At 35.7% G+C, this 23,053-nt stretch overlaps 1 protein-coding gene across 3 annotated transcripts in view; it reads left to right on the top strand.

The window, feature by feature from the left end:
- VAV3 (vav guanine nucleotide exchange factor 3) overlaps positions 1 to 23,053 on the top strand; it is a 187,364-nt gene that overhangs the window by 70,986 nt on the left and 93,325 nt on the right. For all 3 annotated transcript variants that reach the window (XM_034437390.3, XM_087890015.1, XM_034437391.2), the window contains exons 3-12: positions 6,776 to 6,834; positions 7,245 to 7,310; positions 8,487 to 8,595; positions 9,428 to 9,520; positions 11,766 to 11,834; positions 13,699 to 13,802; positions 15,419 to 15,518; positions 17,810 to 17,905; positions 21,430 to 21,498; positions 22,349 to 22,435. In XM_034437390.3, the coding sequence (XP_034293281.1) occupies positions 6,776 to 6,834; positions 7,245 to 7,310; positions 8,487 to 8,595; positions 9,428 to 9,520; positions 11,766 to 11,834; positions 13,699 to 13,802; positions 15,419 to 15,518; positions 17,810 to 17,905; positions 21,430 to 21,498; positions 22,349 to 22,435 (852 nt within the window). The remainder of the gene's footprint in view (positions 1 to 6,775; positions 6,835 to 7,244; positions 7,311 to 8,486; positions 8,596 to 9,427; positions 9,521 to 11,765; positions 11,835 to 13,698; positions 13,803 to 15,418; positions 15,519 to 17,809; positions 17,906 to 21,429; positions 21,499 to 22,348; positions 22,436 to 23,053) is intronic.

Genomic DNA, 23,053 nt, shown 5'->3' with positions numbered 1-23,053 from the left:
TTCTCTGTGGGGGCACCTACCATCTGGAACGATCTCCCCCCAGAGATACGGAGGATCACGGACCTGCGCACGTTTCGTCGTGCTCTCAAAACTTTTTTATTTCAGCAGGCTGGCCTGGCCTAACTCTCCTCTTTTAAATTTTTAATTTGTGTGATTTTATAAATTGGGTGTTTTAATCTGTGTTTTGGCCAAAATATTTAATAATTTTAAGGGATATTTTTAATATTTGTATTATCTGTATTTTATCTTGGCTGTTCACCGCCCTGAGTCCTTTGGGAGTAGGGCGGTATAGAAATTTGATAGATAGATAGATAGATAGATAGATAGATAGATAGATAGATAGATAGATAGATAGATAGATAGATAGATAAATAAATAAATAAATAAATAAATAAATAAATAAATAAATAAATAAATAAATAAATAAATAATAAATAAATAAATAAATAAATAAATAAATAAATAAATAAACAAACAAACAAACAAACAAACAAACAAACAAACTGGCTAAATTATGGGACAGCATTCATAACTTTTTCAGGGATCAGATAATTTGATAGGGAGAACAAACGGCTTTTGAAGCTGTCATTCAGAAACTATTCTACTTTGTAATTGTTCTGTAAATTTATAAGAATTCTTTGATAAGTGATTTTTATGAATTAAAGCAGTACAGTGTTATACTTCCTTCATGGGCTTGTTAAGAGGGAGGGAGGGAGGGAGGGAGAGTGTGTGTGTGTGTGTGTGTGTGTGTGTGTGTGTGAGAGAGAGAGAGAGAGAGAGAGAGAGAGAGAAGGAACATGAATAGATTCCAGCGGATGGGGAGATTTTCGCCAGAGATTCTTATAGAAAGATTATATTTATAAATCTTCCAGCGTCACCTTATATTATTAAATTTGATAAATAACAAATTTAACAAATAAATATGAAGGGCATAATAGAACGAAAAAGAAAAGGATTAATGGAAGTTAACATTTTGGGGAAAGAACAGATATAGCATTTATTATAGAAAAAGAAGATTAATATAAGAAGAAAAGATAAGGCTCAATTAAGCACCAGGACAAGAAGTATGAATAATTGTGGCACCATCCAGAGGTAAGTAACCAGATATATTGGAGGAATGCATCACAAGATCTATGTTGCCACAGTTGGGATGGAGAGGATGGTTTCCTCCCTGATTGCTGAGGGTATTATGGAGAATGAGGAAAAACAAAGAAATAAATCTCCAAATAAATAAACCCAGAATTCCAAGACCCAAATGATCAGGCTTAAAATATTCTACTTCAGCAACATTATAAAAAGACCTCATCCCTGGCATGTGGCAAAAATAGAGGAAAAGAAGAAGAGTAGTGATGAGTGCATTGTTGGAAGATCTGAAAGACCAAGTTATGGACAGGTCATCATGGAGAAAATCTATGTGGTTGCTAAGAGTTGAAACTGACTTTATGGTGCTCAATCAATCAATCAATCAATCATTCAATCCCTGATTGCATCTGTGGAGAAGTGTTTTAGACAGTTCTTCAAGGTGATTGGGTAGATGACTCAGTCTTTGCTACCCTAGCTAGCTGATGCTATGGTTCAGTCTGAACTCCACTGTGAATAGCTGGGTGGTACTTCATAGATATGATGCTCAGATCCATGTTGAGCTTCATCTCACTTTGAGCAATATATATATAGGTAATCGTCGACATGACCACAATTGAGCCCAAATTTTCTATTGTTAAGTGAAACATTTGTTGAGCTTTGTCCCATTTTATGACCTTTCTTACCACAGTTGTTAAGTGAATCACTGCAGTTGATATGTTAGTAACCTGGTTGTTAAGTGACTTCCCTATTGACTTTGCTTGTGAAAAGGTTGCAAAAGGTGATAACATGACCTTGGGACGCAGCAATGGTCATAAATATGAGTCAGAATTTTGATCACATGCTTATAGGGATGCTGCAAAGGCCGTAACTGTGAAAAACAGTCATGTCACATTTCCAGTGCCATTGTAACTTTGAATGGTCACTAAATGAACTGTTGTAAGTTGAGGACTACCTGTACTTAAAATATATTGCATACTTGAAATATCCACTACATCATCCAACAGCATCTGCCTAGGTTAATTGTATTGTTAATGGTGGTGAAGAAGTGAGTAAGATTCTTGGATTTGTTCAAGCCATTACTTTGCGTTGGCTTCTTACCTGGTCTGACTTATAAAAGTCTCTAAAGATTATTTATAACTTCTCATTTCCTGGAGTAGAAATAGAAATTGCCTTGAACATAATGGAGTGACTTCTAATTGAGTCCCTCTGTAGTCTATCTCCAGAACTCCCAGGAATTTTCCAGTATAGGTACTTTTCCCAGATTGACATTAGGAGTCATTAAGATGTCTTACAAGAGTCACTAGTATCAAAAGCAACTTAAATTGCAAGAACTAGAAATAATCAACCTTTAATACTATGCCTTTGTGCTGGAATTCCACTTTAATAGAATGTTTTTGGATTTATCTTGACGCTTGAGAAAGGCTATACTTAGACAAGTCTTTGGATAGAGAAAAGCTTTTTCCTGTCTATTTAATGTGTCTTTTTGCATATAATATAGGTATTTTCATTTTTAAATTAAAATCTTTGAAATAATAATAATATCAGTGTTGATGAATTCTGCTCTATTGCTAAGACCATTGGAAGTTTTGAGGTTTGTTTTTATTTTACAGGGCTGCATGGATAATGTCAACTATATTGGAAGATTTTCTCCATCCTTGCTTTGCTATATGGCTTTTTATTGTGCATTTATTGTGTTTTTGTTTTTTATTATTATTATTTAGGGGTTTCAACTATAAATCAGTAAGCAAGATTATGTGGTTTGTTTTCCTAGCTTGCACCAGAGCCTGGTTTAGTTGCAAATAAAAGGAGAAGCTTTAGGATTTGTCAAATTGGCAGAAATTGCCTCATTTATAGTGGATTATTGTAGAATATAACAGTGATTTAATATTTTAAACCAGTGTGCAAGTTAAATCTGCCTGCATTTTCTTATTCAGTTGTATTATGTGCTACAATATCTCAACAATTATTTACATGTTGTTATTAGAGTGTGAATCTTAAAAATCTAAGCATAAATAGAGGTTAATTGTGTTGCTATGCTATATGTTGTTGGGATATTGATGTGAAGCTTGAGAATGGTTTGTACTTTAGTGCCCTCTTTTGGTGATTAAGTAGAAATTAAGCAGCATTTTTTTTTTACTCTGGGTGAGTCAAGGAAAACCATGCATTTTGATTTGGTAAAATAAAATAAAATTTTCTGTTGTCTATTTTGCTTCCCACCCCTTTTGTTTGTAAGTTTTACTTATCAAACATTTATTAAATCTTTACAAAGGTATGTGATTAGTCAAATAAGACAAACATCTGACACATGGTTTTTTTGGTTTCTGACTATAAATAAACTCATGCATGGCAAAAAAAAACCACAAAAAACAAAACAAAACAAAACCCCGAAAGCAGTGGAATAGATATGAAGGTAATTGTACTTATTGTGTATATGCTGACATTAACCTTGTGTAGGTTTGAACAAATACATTGAAAGACAACATTTTGAGCATGCATCAGAATATTTTAGAAACATATATACATTGTGATATCAATTGCCTTGTACATTGGGTCATTGCAGTATTATCATCTGTACTTTTATTGACTAAGACTTTAGGCTGAGTTACTGAGGAAAATCTGGCTACTGAGTTCGTGCAACTTGAACTGAAGACTTCATCTCTTGCAAATCAGACAGATGGATTTGATATTGTAATAATCTTCTTTCCTTGCTCCTTTTTTAGACTTCCTACACTATTAATAGATCCTCTGTGATCTTGCTGTGCCCCTGTACATTTATCATTATGAAACCATTTAAAAAAACACACACGCAACCTAGGACATGGATAGATAGCCAGTGTCTGGTGTGTGTGTAAAGAAAAAAAAATATTTCTCCTCTACAGCTCCTGTTCACCAAAATTAGTGATCTCATATTTTACATGAGAGGAATATATTTAGGAACTTTAAATAGCAACCCATCCCACAGATGTGACTCTGTATAGCATACAATAAAACCAATAATTAAAACTATCTTAAGTAATAACTGTTAAAAATAATGTAACTATAAGCAAGATTGTGGGAAATTGCATCAGAATCTTCCAATACAGCCAGCTCGTGGGTTCTACCCGGATGGTTTAGCAAACCTCAGGCCTGCTGAAAAAAAACATGTTTTGAGAGATTTCTGGAAGGTCAATAGGATCGGGGCTAATTTCACCCAGGGCAAATGATGTTCCAAAGAACAGATGCCACAGCAGAAAAGGTTCTTCTCCTAGGTCCTGTTAGATGGAATTCTTTAGCAGATGGGACCTGTAACATACTGCTTCTGCCAGATCTGATGGGATGGGTAGAAGTAAATGGGGAGAGGGGAAGTAGGGATGTCAGATAATATGGCCTGAAGACTGAAGAAACTGCCCCCTATCTTGAATGGATACTGACTATTTGAACATCCTGCTAGGCCAAACAGGAAGATCCATACTGCAGTTTTTCCTTCAAATAATAACCTGGGAATGGAGGGATTTGTCTTCCATTCTCTGGGGAGAATGATACTTTTGAAAATAACAGATGGGGGGAACAAATAATGTTGAAGGTTAGCCTGCACTTAAGTGGTGTTGCTTATCCAATATATTTTTAATCCTTTCTGTAAAGCTTAATGAGGACTCTTTCTCTTTTCATCCCATCCTGGTTTAGCTATCTTTATTTTGTTCATCTCCATCCAGTTTGCTCCGTCATTCCGTTTCCTTCTTAATCCAGTATAGCAGCGGCCCCCAACCTTTCGAGCACCAGAGATTCGTTCCGTGAAGAGAGGTTTTTTCAGCAGACCAGAGTTTCTTGTGCTGCCTGCATCCCACAGATGGGGCTTTGTTTTGCGCGGCCTGGTTTCTGGCATGCCACGGCCCAGAGTCGGTCCACGAACCGGGGGTTGGAGACCTCTGCAGTATAGCTACCCCTTCCCCATCCAATTCTTATTTTTCCTATTTAAGCAATAAGGATATGTGTGTGTGTGTATTTGTATAATGCGTATTTCTCTGGCAGGTGGTTTGCGTGTTTGAGAGAAAATAATTGAAACATCATGAGAATCACATTTGACCGTGGAAGGATAAAAATGTAATACATGAATTCTTCCTCTGCATTTACAGCATTTATTTTATTAATGAGGTAGTTTTGTTTAGAGGCAATTAATTTTAATCAGTAATTGGTAATTTGGTTAGTATCAACTCGTTTTTCCTTTGTCAGCTCCCTACTTGTAATGACAACCCCCCCCCATTTTGTTATTTGATAATAAAATACAATAATCTGCTAATTATACAGCATCATTTAGGATGCATTTGTGTTGATTCCTTCTCTACTAGAAATCTGCATATTGAATGAACTCTTATCTGCCTGTTGAATGATAATTCAGAGAGAAGTCATTTGCGTCAAATTAACAGCTGCTCTGACTATAAGTACTTTAATATTTCTTCACTAACATGAATGATTAGATCATTAGACCTACCTGAGTGGGTGGCCAGGATTTTCTTTATCATTGCATAATAGGAAGCTGGTTTGCAATATGCTGTTTCCTAGTTAATACTTTTTATCTAAGTAGCATTTGATTATTTGATTATTTTTAAGCAATAATAATAAATGAATAAATATGAGTATTGTTAGGTTTTTTTTTAAATTAAAAGGAACTGGATGAATATCAAAGGGAGGTGTTTAAGACATTGATGTCCATGGATGTCACCCTCCTTTGATGTAATTACAGGTAATCCTCAATTTACAACCACAATTGGACTCAAAATTTCTGTTGCTAAGTGAGACATTTGTTAAGTGAATTTTGCCCCATTTTACAACTTTTCTTACCACACTTGTTAAGTGAATCACTGCAGTTCTTAAATCAGTAACACAGTTGTTTAGTGAATCTGGCCTCCCGATTGACTTTGCTGGTCAGAAGGTTGCAAAAGGATGTCACATGACCCTGGGACACTGCAACAGTCATAAATATGAATCAGTTGTCAAGCATTTGAATTTTGATCACATGTCCATGGGGATGTTGCAATGGTCATAAGTGTGAAAAACAGCCATAATTCAGTTTTTTCAGCGCCTTTGTAATTTTTAACAGTCACTAAATGAACTGTTGTAAGCCGAAGATTACCTGTATAGGGTATATCTGTTATATTCCATTAAATTAAGTCTGGTTTATTTTCAAATCAATTATTATAACTGCCTGTGCATTTTGGACCACTTTAAGAGAATTATAGTAAATATGAAAGTAAAATATTTTACATTATTATTATTATTATTATTATTATTATTATTATTATTATCATCATCATCATCATCATCATCATCATCATCATCATCATCATCAAATGATCCAACATTAACTAAATTGCAAAGTTAATTTAATTATCAAATTTAAGATTAAATGATGATAAATTGATTATCAAATATTAACTAAGTAATTAAGTAATTCATTTTATTCATATTCATAAAAGTGATCCAAATTATTTATGAGTATTACAATTTCATTTTAACAATAGTCACAGTATAGTACATTTTCATTTCAAGCGTGTTTGTGCCAGGTTCATTTAAAATCAATATTACATCTAAAATATTTTAAGTAGAAATGGCATATGCCTTTTCTTTGTATCTGAGCTAATGGATGCTATTTAAATGATGCTTGAAATATTTTTTTTTCTTGTGACTAAATCAATATTTTCCATCCCTTTTGCAGGTTATAGAAACTTTATCCAAACTTTCTCGCACCCCTATTGCTTTAGGCACTGGAATAAGGTACAATATAGTTGGGATTTTTTAAAAAAACATCAATTTTTGTCTATAATACAAATATTTGCTTAGAAAATGAACTGCAAATCATTTTGTTTCAAGTAATTCCACTTTTTTAAAAGTTACATTTTAGAACTGAATGATCTGATTTAAATTAGTTACATTAATATACAATATACAGATGAAATGAAAAATGAAATACTTGCTCAGGCATGCCAATAAAGTCATTTGTATGATCATTTATTTATTCATTCAAGTAAAGGAGTTATATGGTCTCCCATCTTATCTATGATAACTCTGGCTGATTCACAAAAGCAGCAAAAGAAAAAGCACAGAAAAGAACAATAATATGATTAAATCAGATTGCTCTTTATGATAATTTTTCACTTTTGTTTCTTTGTTTTTTGTCCCCATAGGCCCTTTCCTACCGAAGAGAGTGTTAATGATGAAGACATATACAAAGGCCTTCCAGATTTAATAGAGTAGGTCATATTGTGTATTAATTTTGGGTTCTAATTTGTAGGGTGTTGACGTTATGCTGATCCTATGGAGAACAATATTTCAATTAGCATTTTGCTGCTTACTTTAAATTCTTTTAAGTTATTAAGTTTGTAATTAATTTTTATTTTGTTCAGAGTTGAAGATAAATTCACCCGATGAAGACTTTTCAAATTTGACATTCCAGAGGTCTCTAATAGTTAGTAGGGATCATGGCATCCATCCTCTGTTTTAAAAAAAAGGACAAAAATAAGTGTGTTAAACTTTTAAGCTTAATCTTTCATCATACCCTCAAAAAAGGTATTCTACTTTCAAATCCCAAACTTGCTTTATGATATCCACAGCCTCATGAATTAGTACCACTGTCATAAATTGGGTAATAATCAACATTTGTTAATAGTAAATAATGTAAAATAGATACAGTTAATCTTCAATTTAACAACCACTTCTTCAGTGACCATTTAAAGTTGTGATGGTTCTGAACAAGTGGCACCTAGGATTGGTCCTTCAACTTCCAGCCATGGTACTACCTCTGAGGTCAGATGATTGCAATTCAGGAAATTCTGGTCCAGTTATTATTGTTAAGTGAAGACTACCTGTAAGTTTATAGAAAGGCTATATGCACAAAACAGTAAAAAATAAATCAGCAACTTTGAACCTTCAAATTATCTTAAGATATGGTTTTAGCTACAAGGATGATTTATAATATATCAACTCCCAGGTCTCCAATAATAAAATAAAGTTTCTCCTGGTTAGTGAAAAGTTCTCCCATCCTGATTTACTGTTACAAAAATGAGTACAGTATAGTATAGCTTTTTACTGAGCGTAAGTTATATCTCCTACATTTGTGGTACCGATGAGAGAAGAAATTTTAAAAAAAATTCTATCTTAGCTTGTTGTCTTCAATATATTGATAGTAATTATGATTACATAGATTTCTTGTATTCACTGGCCACAGTTAAGGTTTACCATAGTTTAGTATTCAGGTGATCTCAGCAACCTAAAGCCAAGCCAGCTGTTTCTAAGTCTGCCTCCTGGCAGTGCCCAAAATGGACAGGAGATCAGAGGGAATTTATACATTATTTTGTGATACTCGTGTAGATTTTTAAAATAGGTCCTATTATGTGCTCTGAATTTTCTCCTTTCACATTGTATTCTAGTGAAACGAGAGTGAATGAGGATGAAGACCTTTATGATTGTGTTTATGGGGAAGATGAAGGAGGTGAAGTGTATGAAGACCTAATGAAAGCTGAAGCAGCACATCAGCTTGTGAGTTATAAAAAGATTCAGCTGGGCACAAAAGAAACAGTGCAGTAATATATTTAGGCCATAATCCAAAATTAAACCCATTTCAGTCCCATGGATTTCCGATGGAGTATTAAGAACCAATTAATCATACTACAGCCATTGGCAACTTGGCTCCAGTTTCCTTCCTAAAAATCTTCCACTGTCATCTACCTGGTAAATTTTTTCTTTTCACATAAATATTTTGGTGTCATCATTCTGATCCATTACCTGGTCAATTAAATGAGTGTGACCTAAATTGCCTGATAATAAACATACTAATATATAATAGCATTTTTAAAATGTCCTGTTCTCATTTAAGAAGTTTTAAAACATGAAACACAGAGAATAAAACTATGTTGGTTCTTTTGCCTGCATTTGCTTTGCCGCTTCTCATGGCTTCCTTCAGCACCTTTTCCCAATCTCCCACGGTTGGAAGCTGCCTGTAGTTTCTTTCTCTCTTCCATCTACCATTTCTTTAATTGATTGATAACTTGACCAGTGAAGGCTGGGTTTAGATCCGCTGCCACGGCCTTTTTTCACAATTCAAAGGGTCCACACAGGATACGGTGGGAGCCAGAAGCCATTTAGTGTCTTTCCAGAAATCCTGGAAAGGATTCTGTTCAGATTATTCTTTAAATTGGCAAGATATGGGGCAAGGCAGTTGTGCCTGTAGACAGTGTGTCGCTGAGTTCAGATCTACAACAAGATAGATTAGGATGCTGACTATCACTGACAGTTGGTAGAGAAATATGGTCCGGCTGAAAAATACCCAGAAGTGTGCTCATATTCAAGTAAACTCTTATTGACTTGGCAGAAATGTCCTGAGAATGACATAAGAACTTGCTGTCTTTCGGAAATAAAACAGACTGAAGAGAAATACACCGAAACACTGGAATCAATTGAAAAGGTAAAGTGATGTGATAAAACAATCAGGAACTCATTTCTCACTTATTGCCAGGGGAGCTAGGAGAGCAGAGAAGTTTCAGGCAAGGATGTATACATAGTAGAGGTATGCACAAAATAGAAAACATATTTGGTTTTGACCTTGAAATAAAACAGCTTCATTTGAAATATTTCTTCAAAGTGTTCTGAGTTTGCTTTGTTCTAAAAGACAGCACTGTTGGTCAGAGGGAATTTGAGACCAGTTACCAACCCCCCTTCTTTTTTACCACTGGGCCACAAAGATAAGCAGCACATAAAATTTGGTAAATGTATTTATATTCAATACCTGCCATAATCCAGGATCCTCAGTTGTTTTAAAGTAAGAAAGTATTAGATTTATCTGGATTTTTAAAAACCCTGTCTTTATTATTTTTATAAATAACTCAAGGTGGTGAAAATATACAATACTCCTTCTTCCTCCTATATTCCCCACAACAACAATCCTGTGGACTGAGGGAGAGTGACTGGCCCAAGTAACCCAGTCAGCTTGTATGCCTAAGGCAGAACTAGAACTCACAGTCTCCTTGTGTCAACTAGTAACCCAAAATAAAGAAACACTCTCGGGAGCTTTAAGTTCCCAAAAATAAAACGTTATTGGACACACCATTTTGGTACAGAAGAATCAAAACCAGCTCTGGTTTTCCCCGTGCAAATGCTTGATTAGTTAAGCAATAGCTTCCCTTTCTCCTCACCCCAGGTGATCACATTGTCCAATTATGAAACATCCTTTTGATATGGGAACAGTGCCTCTCTTTCTCAAGCAGCTGCAGTGGTGACCTTGATGGTTGTCAGGCTTTAACAGTCCAGGCACATATTCTCAGCATTCTATTTCTCCCTTCCCTCCCCGCAGTTCATTGACAAGTTGAAAAGCATTAGGGTTTGAAAGAAGCAAAGCAGTTCAATCTTGACACTTTGTTTCTAACATAGTGCCTTAAACAGATCAAATTAGCTATATATTATATGTATGGGTGTATGTTATTTATCTATTTACTTAAAAATAAAGAGTTGTGGGAAACAATGGGAATATGTTCTATTGTCTTCCATTGAAATATTTATAATTTGTCAAAAATAATCCCACCCACTTCTCAACAGAGAGTATAGAGGTTTTCTCTATTTAAGTAAAACTCTGGATCACTTAATTACTATTACAGAACATAGAAATCTGATAATTTCTGCAGTATTTCTAACAGTGAGTATATCATATTTGTTAATCTTTAAAAAAACATTTTAAAACAATCTTTCAGCCAATTTTTCACCTCAGTCAATGACAACTGAATTTGAAAGGATCAAACCACATGTGAAAAAGTTTGTTAAACTTGTCAGATAATTGAATGAACTGTTTCAGTGTTGAAGCATTTCATGATCCCTAATCTACCACAACTTTCTAAATTTGACTACTGGATACATTAATGTTAAATAATGGATCAGTTTTTCATTTTAAGAGCACATGTTTATTTTATATCACAGTATATTTCACTATTACCAGTGTATGGCAGACCACTCATTTTTCTTTTTAAAAAAAAGTTATATCTACTCAATAAGCAATTTCAAAACTTTATGGCTTGAGAAATAATTAAATGTAATATTGAAAAATCCACCTTCTCCCTGACTCCCTTGTAATCTCTCAATGGAAATTACAGTACTGATTCTGCCATTTTTCAGGAATATTCTGATATGGAATGAGTTGCAAGTTATTAAATGATTTAGATCAATGTTTCTCAACCTCAGGAACTTTAAATTATATGGACTTTAACTCGCAGAATTCTTCAAAGTTCTGAGATTGAGAAACCCTGATTGAGTTAAAAGGGAATTTTCATGCACAGTGACATTTTCTTTGAGGAAAACATCCAAGAGAAAAGACAATAAAACACTTTTCAAAAAACGACAAAAGAGTTTGCTACCAAAATGAACTTTGCTCCAATTCCCCTTTATTGCTACACTAGATACATAAACGACCCAGTGGAGAAATAACTTATAACCACCTTAAATATCCATTATAAAATCTGGTAATTTTATTTAGATTCTTACTGCTAACTTTTGTTAATTTATCAATTAACACTTAATGTGCAAGGTTGGGAACTTGATCAAGTGATAAGGTATTCTAAGACGTATATGTTTAAAACAAGACATGGACATCAAGCACCTAAAAAGTAGTTCCATTGGGCAAAATGTATAATATTACTTGTGTGTCTGTGTTTTTCCTTTTATAGTTTTTTATGGTGCCATTGAAAAGATTTCTGACACCATCAGAATTTGAAACAGTATTCATCAACATTCCTGTAAGTAATATTTCCAGAAGTTGTGATATTCATGTGAAGGCTGTCTACAAGACATTGCTGGAAAATTTAGGTAGAATGAAGACAAATAGAATGTACAGAAAGGATCCTTTGAGACTTAACAGGTGAATTGATAGATGAGCTTAGCGAATGGAAATTGTAGCTCGGCTATCGGTCTTACTCCTTCCTGCTCACATACCCACTTACTTACTGCTGTTACTACTTTGTCTAGCCCACTCCCTTAAGGAGGAAGAGTTTACCAGGAGAAGAAAAGGCTTCCTACAGAGAGGTTAGGGAGAAATGAACACGTTTTTCATTTCACGTAAGGCTTCAAAAGGAATAGAGGAATAGTTGCCCAGAAAAAAACAAAACACTCAACTCAGGGTGCTTTGTTGTCATTGCCCAGGAAAATACAGGATTAGGCAGACTCCATTGGTGAGCCATTGTTGGCTTAGCCTTGTCCAAGGTAAAGGGACAGAATTAATAATAAGGCTAGCATATGGTTACACTGATTTGTTTATTTGTCTACTAGAACATTACTTTAAAATATCACCTCAAAACACTTGGTGGGGGTGGAGGAGGGATGATATTTATCTTTTCGCCTAATCTGTGAGTGAGTTTCATTTTTTAAGATAGAAGATGAGAAGCAACTCTTTGCCATGAAAAAATACGATAATAAATAACTAAGCAAATTAATAACTTTTCCTAATTGTCTAAATTAACTGTCTGATGGATTTGAATGGATTAGTTAATTAATTGTACTTAAAATCCATTTCTCAGCCAAGTTTTTCTTCTTTTTATGTAGAGGGTTTCTACATAGGTGGGAGAAGGGATTCATTGTTCCATCATTCTCTTCTCCGTTGTGTTTAGAATTTCTCCTCTCATATACTGCTTGGGTAGTTTATCCTGCCTTAAAAAATAAAAACAAAGTCAAATCTTCAAAAAATACCACTGAGAAAGTGTTTTTCTCAGTTAGGGTGATGATGTCAAGGGAAATAGTAGAGACTTCTCCATTCTCTGTGTTAGAAGCTGCTAGTCAGCAATCAATAGATTTCTTGTCTGTTGGCGAAAGGTTTTGTCTCAAAATTGTGTCTCCTGCCAGGAAAATTTCAACAAGTTTCCTCAGGAGGCTTCTGATAGGTGTTGCATTGAGCACTTACACATTCACATCTGTCCTTGCAGGCAGTTTTTAAGTGTCTTCTGGAAAAAGAACGTTTTGCACTATGCACATTTATTTTGTTTAAAGTGAAAAAACAGGAACAAACAAGCTTTTGAATTTATGACTCAGTTTTGTAGACTAGAGCTTTAGTTAATAGTAAGAAATTTACAGTTTATTTAACTTTTGAGGAGCAAGGTATTAGTATTAAATTTATAAAAGTCAATGAAACTTCCTCCACGTCCCTATGTTTGGACATTAAACCTGATTGCAGTCACAAATCTAAAATGGAATTAAGATATTTTCTGAGTTTATTTTGATCAAATGAAGTCTTCCTATGCAACCATGGGTCTGGGAAGAAAGAGACTGAGAATTAATGCCTTAGCAATAGAAGATAGAGTAAAGTTATCCTATCCTTAATCTAAAATAGGTAAACTATGAATAAGTTTACCTGTCTTTAATGTGTCCAGTTGACTTAAAAAATGTGATAGTGAACTCAATATACTTTTAAATTTATAATTTCATAAGAGTTATATAACAAACACATACCAGTAAGTTTAAGGTAAATAAATGCTCATTTTAATAACCACCATGATAATACTTTCTAGTTTCTAGTGTGAAATAGTCTAATCACTGTATTTCATTGTATGAAAATAATAACTGATATGATAGCACTGAAGATTCTTATAAAAGGTTTATTTTTTGTTTCAGGATTTGGTGAAAATCCACAGAACTTTAACACAAGATATTCATGAATCCATTGTAAGCAAAAGTGACCAGAATTTGTATAAAATTTTTATTAGCTACAAGGAAAGGTAATAGTCCTTTATACATATAAAATGTATATATTCAAAATGTGAATGTGAGCTGTTGGTATTAATTTATCCATGATAAGCTCCCAATTGTATTTAATGTAGTTTAAATAAAAGTTTTGTGTTCAAATATGAACAGTTTTCATATTTAGTATTAATCTATAATACATGATTTCAGTGCATTAAAAACAATTAAATTTCATAGAAAGTTATTCTGTAGCATGTGCTATATCCACCCCTTTTTTCTTTTGTATATTTTGTTATGGTTTTCTTGGATATTAACCTTATTTGGTGTATGTGTGTGTGTGTGTGTGTGCGTGTGTCACATTTTCTGATTTCTAAAAGTACTGGAAGAGAATTAAGGTTGGGATTGGCCACAGAAAGTTCATCATATCCATTCCTTCATGTTATTACTTCGGGGTGGGGAATGTGTGGGACAATTTAACACTTTCTATAGCCAGGACACAATTGATGCAATCACTAATTGCAATTATGTGATTCCTTCCCCTCTGCGTTGAGCTTTCTGAGGGTTGTGTTACAAGTAGTCCTCGATTTACGACTGTTTATTCAATTGTTTGAAATTATGACAGCACTGAATGGAGGGACCTTATGACTTGTACCCAAAGTTACAGCCACTGCAGCACCCCTGCTCTCATGTGAACAAAATTCAGGTGCTTGGCAATTCTTTTGCCCTTATGACTGATCAAAGGACACTGCAGCAGCCCCTACCCCACTATCTTAGTCAAATCCTGGACCAGGGGGAGGTGCAGTGCAGACCTGGGCCTACATCAGACCTCTTAAAGCCTGCCCCAGCCCCTGAGACAACCCATGCTCTGCTTAGTGACTCACATGGTTGACCCACAGCAGGGAGAGCAGGGACTGTGGTCATTAAGCAAGATGATCAGGTAGGCTTAATGACTGCTACAATCTTGATTGAAGACTACCTTAACAATAAATACTAAAATTATTCTGTAAAAGGTTTATAGTTGTACTTTCAACCAGATTAAAGTTATAACATTTACTTTTGAGACTAAAATGGAACCACATGCACTTAAGAATTTACAGGTAGATTCTGTTTACAACCATTTATTTAAAAAACATTCATAGTTACAGTAGCAATAAAAAACTGACACTGGTCCTTGCACTTATGACTATCGCAGCATTCCCCACAGTCATGTGATCAAAATTCATGTGCTTGGCAACCAGCATGTACTTTTTACGGTTGCAGCATCCCAGGGTCACATGATCACCATTTGCGACCTCACCAGCCAGCTGCCGACAAGCAAAGTCAATGGCGGAAACCAGATTTGCCTAATGACATGATTCACAGAGATGCAGTGCTTAACAACCATGGCAAAAAGGTTGTAAAATCAGCCATGACGATTCACTTAACAATTACTTTGTTTAGCAATGGAAATTCTGGTTCCATCTGTGGTTGTATGTCAAGGACTATCTGTAAACTGTAGTTAGGGATAAAATTAAAATAAAGTTGTTGAATGTAATAATATATAAATGAATATTCATAATATACGAATGAATTCATTTCTCTCTCTCTCTCTCTCTCTCTCTCTCTCTCTCTCTCTCTCTCTCTCTCTCTCTCTCTCTTTGTATTGTTCTAGATTGGTGATTTATGGGCAGTATTGCAGTCAAGTAGAGACGGCTATTTCCTGTTTGGATGTTATTTCCAAGACAAAGGAAGATGTTAAGCTGAAATTGGAGGTTATTGGTTTCTTTACAAATAAAAACATTTTGATTTGGATCAACTCTTACAATCAGACTATCATCCATCCATCCATCCATTATCTATCTATCTATCTATCTATCTATCTATCTATCTATCTATCTATCTATCTATCTATCTATCTATCTATCTATCTTCTGTCTGTCTGTCTATCTGGTAACTTTGGACAGTTTACAATGTTAAAAGCTTTAAAACCATATATATCTACGTCAATATCTATGTCTATGAAAATGTCTCCCTCTCCACCCCCTCTCCCTCTTCCTCTCCCCCTCCCCCTCCCCCTCCCCCTCCCCCTCCCTATCCCTATCCCTATCCCATCTCTCTATCAACAATAATAATACAAAATTATGGTTAAAAGATGGAAGGGAAGGGAACAGGATGTGCAGGGGGAAAAGGTGGGGTCTACTATTAGTCCATTTTATGTACTGCATACTACATAGATATTCCAACCTATGCCTGCTAATTTTATTTCTACAATGAAATTGGAAATTATGATCTGTGTAAATGTTATGCAGACTATGTTATGCAGAGATGGTCAAAGCTGAGATGGAATGGATGGAACCATTTCCAAATACAAATGTACTTTGAAGCCCCTCCCCTATAGATAACATGTGTCACCACTAGAGATTGGGTTAAAGGGCCAAGTGCAGTTCATTCTTTGTCATAGGAAAGAGCACTTTGCAAGGCAGATTTGAGGGAAAATAGTCTACAATGTACTGAAGAAGTATATATTTTTTCTACTACACTTGCAATTCCACCTCATTCTCCTTAATGTGCAGACCAAGAGTTAAAATTGCCTGTGAATTTATTTACAGCAATAAATGGTAGAGCTCTCTTTGCAAGGTTTAATTACTAAGGGTGTCCACTCAGGGCTACTTGAGCCCTCCAGAGTGGTTCTGAAAGTTGTTGCTGAACTGCAGTTCTTAATATCATAGTAGAGGAAACTTATTAAATACATGGGGAGTAATCATGTTCACTACTTAATTAAGTTTAAATTTAATTATATTTATATGGACATTAAATTAACTTTATCCTGGCTTCATTTACTATTCTGTACTGGCCCCACTTACTTTTTTGGATGTCATCCCTTGATATCCTTCCCCAACAGAAAAAGACTCCTGAGTAATCTAATCAAATATTCTTGAATTGTTCTATTTATGAACTGAATTGCCAGCCAAAAATTTTTATAGTATCGTCAGAGTTTATACTGTAGTTCCATCTGTGTAAATCTTATGACTTTATTTAAACACATACATACTATTGAGGTTGATAGCTATATTGTTGTTGTTGTTTCAATAAGGCAAATAAAACAAGAGCAGTCCTTGGCCTGAAAAAGTGTTTCCTGTTCCTATTATAGAGGAAATGTGGGTAATCCTAATATAGGGCAGTGCCACTATCTATAGGATGGGAGAGGGAAGTTAAATTTTCCTCTCCCTTCATTTATAAATTACAGTTAGATGTGGAAATTATTATTTTTTCTTAAATCCCTATAAATGGGTTGGAAGATTTGAAGGGGAAAAGACTGAAATTAAAATTTCAGTCATCCTCACTTGCTTCTGGTAGTCCTGACCAGATCATAACCAGTGGGGTGATTCAGCCGGTTTGCACCAGCTTGGGCGAACTGGTTATTAAATTACCCCATCCCCCCCGCTATCAAAGTGGATCCTGGGCTCTGTGCTGCAATGGAGAAACTGTGCAATGGGCAATGGAGAGGCTGACGCAAGGGAAGGAGAAAGTCGCTTTCCCTCTTTCTTTTCCCTGCTCCTCCTTTCCTTATGCCGGCTGCTCCGTTTCCCATTTCTCTATTGCAGCGCAGGGCCCAGGATCCACTTTGATAGCGGCGGGGGGGGGGGGTAATTTAACAACTGGTTCACCCAGGGTCAGGTTGGCCATCTTGGGAGGCTTGTCCCACATGTACGGTGGAGCTGGAGGATGGGGATGCATCACACCTCCCACAACAGCCAACCTGACCCTGGGCAAATCGGTTGTTGAATTATTTGAATCCACCACTGATCATAACCCAATGATTTCTCCTAACCCAGACCTGCTCAATCTTTTCTGAATTGTGCTTGATCTTTGAATTACAAAACAGTGGGTGAGAAAGAAGACTAAATCTAAGGACCCCAGTATTCAAACTTAATCAAAATTCAGTGTAATTAAATAGTTGGTGCAGTTTGAGAAACAAGTGTCTTATCAAAGATAACATTGCTATTTTGATTATGGGACAGAGTCACCTTATTTATTCAATTTTTGGTTATTTTTTAATTAGGAATGTTCCAAAAGAGCTAATAACGGGAAATTTACTCTGCGGGATCTCCTTGTAGTTCCAATGCAACGAGTTCTGAAGTATCATCTGTTACTTCAGGTATTTAATTTTTCTAATGATTCAGATTGTATCTTGCTAGTTCTATCTTTGTTTAACTATTTAGAACACTCACTGTTGTACTGTGAATTTGGACTATTGAGAATACACATGTAAGAATTTCAGCTGTAAGAGTGTCACTGGATACAGACCAGTGGTGAAATCTGAACCGGTTTACTACCAGTTCACTAGCTGCGCATGCGTGCTGTGTGCCAAATGTGCACTTTGCGCATGCACATGCAGTGCCAACACGCACCAAATGTGAGGTGCGCACGCGTGTGCGGTGCACTCCAAAAGGAGGCATGGGGTAAGTAGAACAGTGCACGGGATGTGTGTGTGTGATCAGCTGTGGCCTGCGATCTTCAGAGCCTTTTTTTTTTAACTTTTAAAAGCATTGTTTTATAACCTATTCGGTCGAATAGGTTGTAAAAAAATGCTTTTAAAAGGTAAAAAAAGAGGCTCTGACGATCGCGGGGCACAGCTATAATCGTCAGAGTCTTTTTTTTACTTTTTAAAAGCATTTTTACTACCGGTTCGGCAAACCAGTAGCCCTTTTTACTATTGGTTCAGGTGAACCGGACCAAACCGGGAGCATTTCACCCCGATACAGACTGATTGATTATTGATTGTATGCCATCAAGTGGGTGTCAACTCTTAGTAACCACAGTGATAGAGTTTTCTTCACAAGTATCTATCACTAACCTGGTCTTTGCATCCTTTATTTTAAAACACCCTGTCAATTTTAAGTTTTTTTTTTCTGGGAGGGGGTGATAATGTTTTTTTAGAAACATTGTACTTACTTTCTTTGGGGAGGAACTCATGATTCTCACAACAGCAACAGCTTGTTATTCCACTTAAAGTAAAGCTACCACTCAGAACTGGTGCTAGCTTGCTGGTTATTGTATTGTATTGAATCCACACTGGGGCATTCCAGTTGGGAATTGTAATGCAACATCTATAAGGTTGAAGAACCTGATATAATATGATGCAGTGAGCAGGTCAGTGCTATTATATTGTTGTTGTTTTTTTGTCAGCCAGGATATGTATCAGTATAGTATATCATCAGCAAGAGCATAACAAACCCATAATGGCTCTGACCCATGCGGAGAGTTGTATTAAATTGTACAGCTGTCCACCTGGTAGGTGTTGCAAAAATTTCCCTAGGGATCTGCTATAAAGAGTATAATGTCTAAATCAATTTAGTGAGATGCTGGATTCTCATAGTACAGTAAATGTGAGGGCATACACGATACACAGTATACAGGAAGAGAAAGATCTTTTGTCTAGAAAGGTTCTCCATCAGCCCAATCCTATTGGAATTCAGTTGATTTCACAATAGCGGAGTGGTTGTTTGCCTGCCTGCCTGCCTATCTTTTTTTAATAGTATAAATCAATACCATATACTCATCTTAGCTAATAGGTGAAATGTGGTTTTGTTGTTGTTGTACCTACCCTGTTTTCCCAAAAATAAGACATCCCCTGATAATAAACCCAATCGGGCTTTTGAGCACATGCGCTAAAATAACCCCCCCTGAAAATAAGCCCTCCCCAAAAATATTTAAACACACGTGCAGCTGGTTCCCACCATTTCCTCTGGTTTCCTCCATGGGCCCCAAAATAATAAGACCTCCCCAAAAATAAGGCTAAGCACTCCCAGTTGGACTACTGCAATGCTCTCTACATGGGACTCCCCTTGAAGAGCACTCGGAGGCTCCAACTGGTCCAGAATGCGGCCGCGTGGGTGGTTATGGGTGCAACCGTTGCGCCCATGTGACACCCCTCCTGCGCGAGCTGCACTGGCTCCCAGTGGTCTTCCGGGTGCGATTCAAGGTGTTGGTTACCACCTTTAAAGCGCTCCATGGCATAGGACCCGGGTACCTTCGAGACCGTCTTCTGCCACCAATAGCCTCCCACAGGCCAGTCCGCTCCCACAGAGAGGGTCTCCTCAGGGTGCCATCGGCTAAGTCATGTCGGCTGGCGACACCCAGGGGGAGGGCCTTCTCTGTGGGAGCCCCAGCCCTGTGGAATGAACTGCCCCCGGAAATTCGTAAGATTTCTGACCTCCGGGTATTTCGCTGCGCACTCAAGACCCTATTGTTCCGCCAGGCTGGGTTAGCAATATAATTTTAAATTGGATGTTTTAAATTTTTGGGGTTTTAAATTAAGCCAAATTTATTTAATATTTTTAAATTATTTTAAATTGATGTTTATTCTGTTTTTAATTAGGCTGTACACCGCCCTGAGTCCTTCGGGAGAAGGGCGGTATAGAACTAAAATTATTATTATTATTATTATTATTTCAGGGTTCAAAAAAAATATAAGAGAGGGTCTTATTTTCGGGGCAACACGGTAATCGAGGCTGAACAGGAAGCAGTCACTCCTAGGTTACTTCTGTTCTGTGCTGGATTATAATAATGCCGTTTTTATTTAGAATGTTTTCCATTACAACTCCCAGAGCGCTTGGTTCCTGTGCAGTTAGTACTATAATGGAACTTGAGAATCTTCTAAATATCATTTGATAGCTTTGCTGGGGGACTCATTAGTACAGCTGTAGAGAACTACACTATTGCATTAGATTGCCTGCATTGCTCATACTTAAAAAGTGTCATTTTAAAAAGAGCTTCTGTCTATGCAAGAAGCAGTATTTTGTTTCTGTAATGCCTTGTTACATGCAATATATCAAGGTCCCATGTATTTTATGCATTTTAACTGCATTTGTAATTGACACATTACTCTGTGCAGAAAGTTCTGGTATGATTTTAACAAATGTAATGGAGCATAACTTTTATTTTAAAATGTTCATTTGAATAAAAGTCAGTACTGTATCAGTACTGCTGATTTTCCCAGTTTGTAAAACTTTCAGAAATGTTACTACTTTTTTTAAAAAACTGTTTTATGCATTGTGAAAGTATATATAGAACAAGTAACACAAAGAAGAAAATAAGGGGCAGATACTGAAACATGAACAGATAAACAATAAATTTGAATGTTAATATGACCAATATATTCCAATACATCATTGAAAGCTTATAGTATTATAAGATATTTCGTATTTACTAGTCACAATCTACATATCTCTATTGAGCTTTAAGTGTGGATTAGTGCAAATATAAAACCTCTACCTTTTTTAAAATTGGGGTTGGGCATTTAGATTATGTTCCTTACAGAGAAAAGGATATGGGCATCTAAATAAAGGATGAATTAGAAACAAGTTGATCATGTTAATCTGGGGGCATGGACTCATTTGCAGGAAATTTAACCAATCTCCTGAAATATTTGCTGTGCTAACACAGAAAAGCTGAAACCAAAAAATAAAACCTGAAATATAACGTTGGCTAAAAGTCTGTTTAAAAATCTCTAGATTTATTGGTGAGCTGAGGAAAAAAAAAACACCTTTGGAATAACTTTGAGTAATGGCAATATAATCAGTGCTTTAGATTGAGCTACATTGATTATAGTACATCCATAATTTTCTGAGTTTCTCTCCATTATAATGGGTTGATAATAACTGTAATTCTGTAATATAGGAGCTGGTAAAGCACACTAACGACATAACTGAGAAGGCAAATCTAAAGTTGGCCCTTGATGCAATGAAGGTAAGTGTGATTGATTGAGTACACACTCTCTAATATAAAATGAAAGGAGTCTTTTCTAAAAAGAAATTGAAAATTAAACATTTGGAAACATGCTTGGTTTCTATCTTATGGCACACTGGCATACCATGCTTATAAATGAAAGCAAACAAGCTCATTTCACAATTCAAGGATCCATGTTTAATTTATTATTTGATTATTTGTCAGGCTATTTTCACTCTGGCTTTCAAATAGAAAAGGTTCTATAATGTTGCTGCACATCACACGCATACTTATACTTTGGCACACTGTATATTCTGTTTCATGTTATCAGGTGGTCTTTTCAGTGCAAAATGAGCTTAGGCTTTGTGAACGCTGAGCAGAAACTCAATCTTTTACAATGGTGCTAAAAGATTTCAGGACTTGGGCCAGTAGTTGTGACCCCATTTTTCCTTCCCAAGGATGTGAAGTTGATAATAGGGGTTACTGCGTGTAGCATAGTTTTTCCAATATGCTCATGCTGCCATTTAATGCACAGTTGCTTCAATAACACTAGGGGGACAGGAAAGAATTAGTCCAGCTGTTTAACCAATCTGACCTAAGTCTCATTCCCTGAATTAAAATGAAAATTAGAATACACTTACCTTTAAATTGCATTTTTTTTAAAAATTGTAATGTTGTATTTAGTCTACTGTATGCAAATGTTTGTATATTAGGGGAATGTTCATATAAAAATAAATGCCTTTTTTTAAAAAAAATCATAACTATAATGTTGAAAATTGGACATGAGTGGCTTTCAAGCCCTTACTCAACTGTAAAAATTTAATCAATCTTTATTACACATCAAATTTCTTTTTTTTTTCCTGTGTTTTAGGACTTGGCACAATATGTAAATGAAGTGAAGCGAGATAATGAAACCCTCCGTGAAATTAAGCAATTTCAATCATCAATAGAAAATTTGGTAGGACTTTATAAGATGCTGATTTCTTATTTTTTAGGTGTCTTTTTCCCCTTGTATAATTGTCATTGATAGAACTATAGGCAGGCTTATGATTAAAGTCAGTGTGGAGCACAGGCAAGTGTGTTCAAGGGTAGAGTCAATTGCAGGTAAAAAACTATATTCTCAAAAAGGTTTGAATATTCCAATTGGAATATTGATAGTTGGAAGAGGAGTATCAAGAGAGTTTGAATAGAAACAGGAACTCTCATCCACAAAGCTTTGACTCAAAAAAGAAAAAAAAAAGAAATGGATTTAGGGTTGTGACTATAAGAATCATAGGGAAGGTGAAACAACCCCCTTGCTGTCATCTTTTATCCCCTGGAGTTGGACTGTCCATTCTAGCTACTGCTAGACAACCCTTAGAAAGTTTGGCAATATTTTAAAATGGTGTCATAGAATTTTTAAAAAATCCATTTTTTTTAGGAAAACATGGATTTGAGAGTGAGAATCTGTTGCTTAATAATTGATAGTTAACATAATCACAGAATCTGTTACATGAAAAGCTGTCTTTTCTGGGATTCTCAACAGAAAAATCAGTAGTCTTTCAATTTCTTCAAATCAACTCTCGGGAATGTTTAG

Source organism: Pantherophis guttatus, chromosome 3, assembly GCF_059756535.1.
Source record: "Pantherophis guttatus breed Tessera chromosome 3, ASM5975653v1, whole genome shotgun sequence".
Taxonomy (NCBI): domain Eukaryota; kingdom Metazoa; phylum Chordata; class Lepidosauria; order Squamata; family Colubridae; genus Pantherophis; species Pantherophis guttatus.
This window is presented reverse-complemented; position numbering and strand designations above follow the sequence as displayed.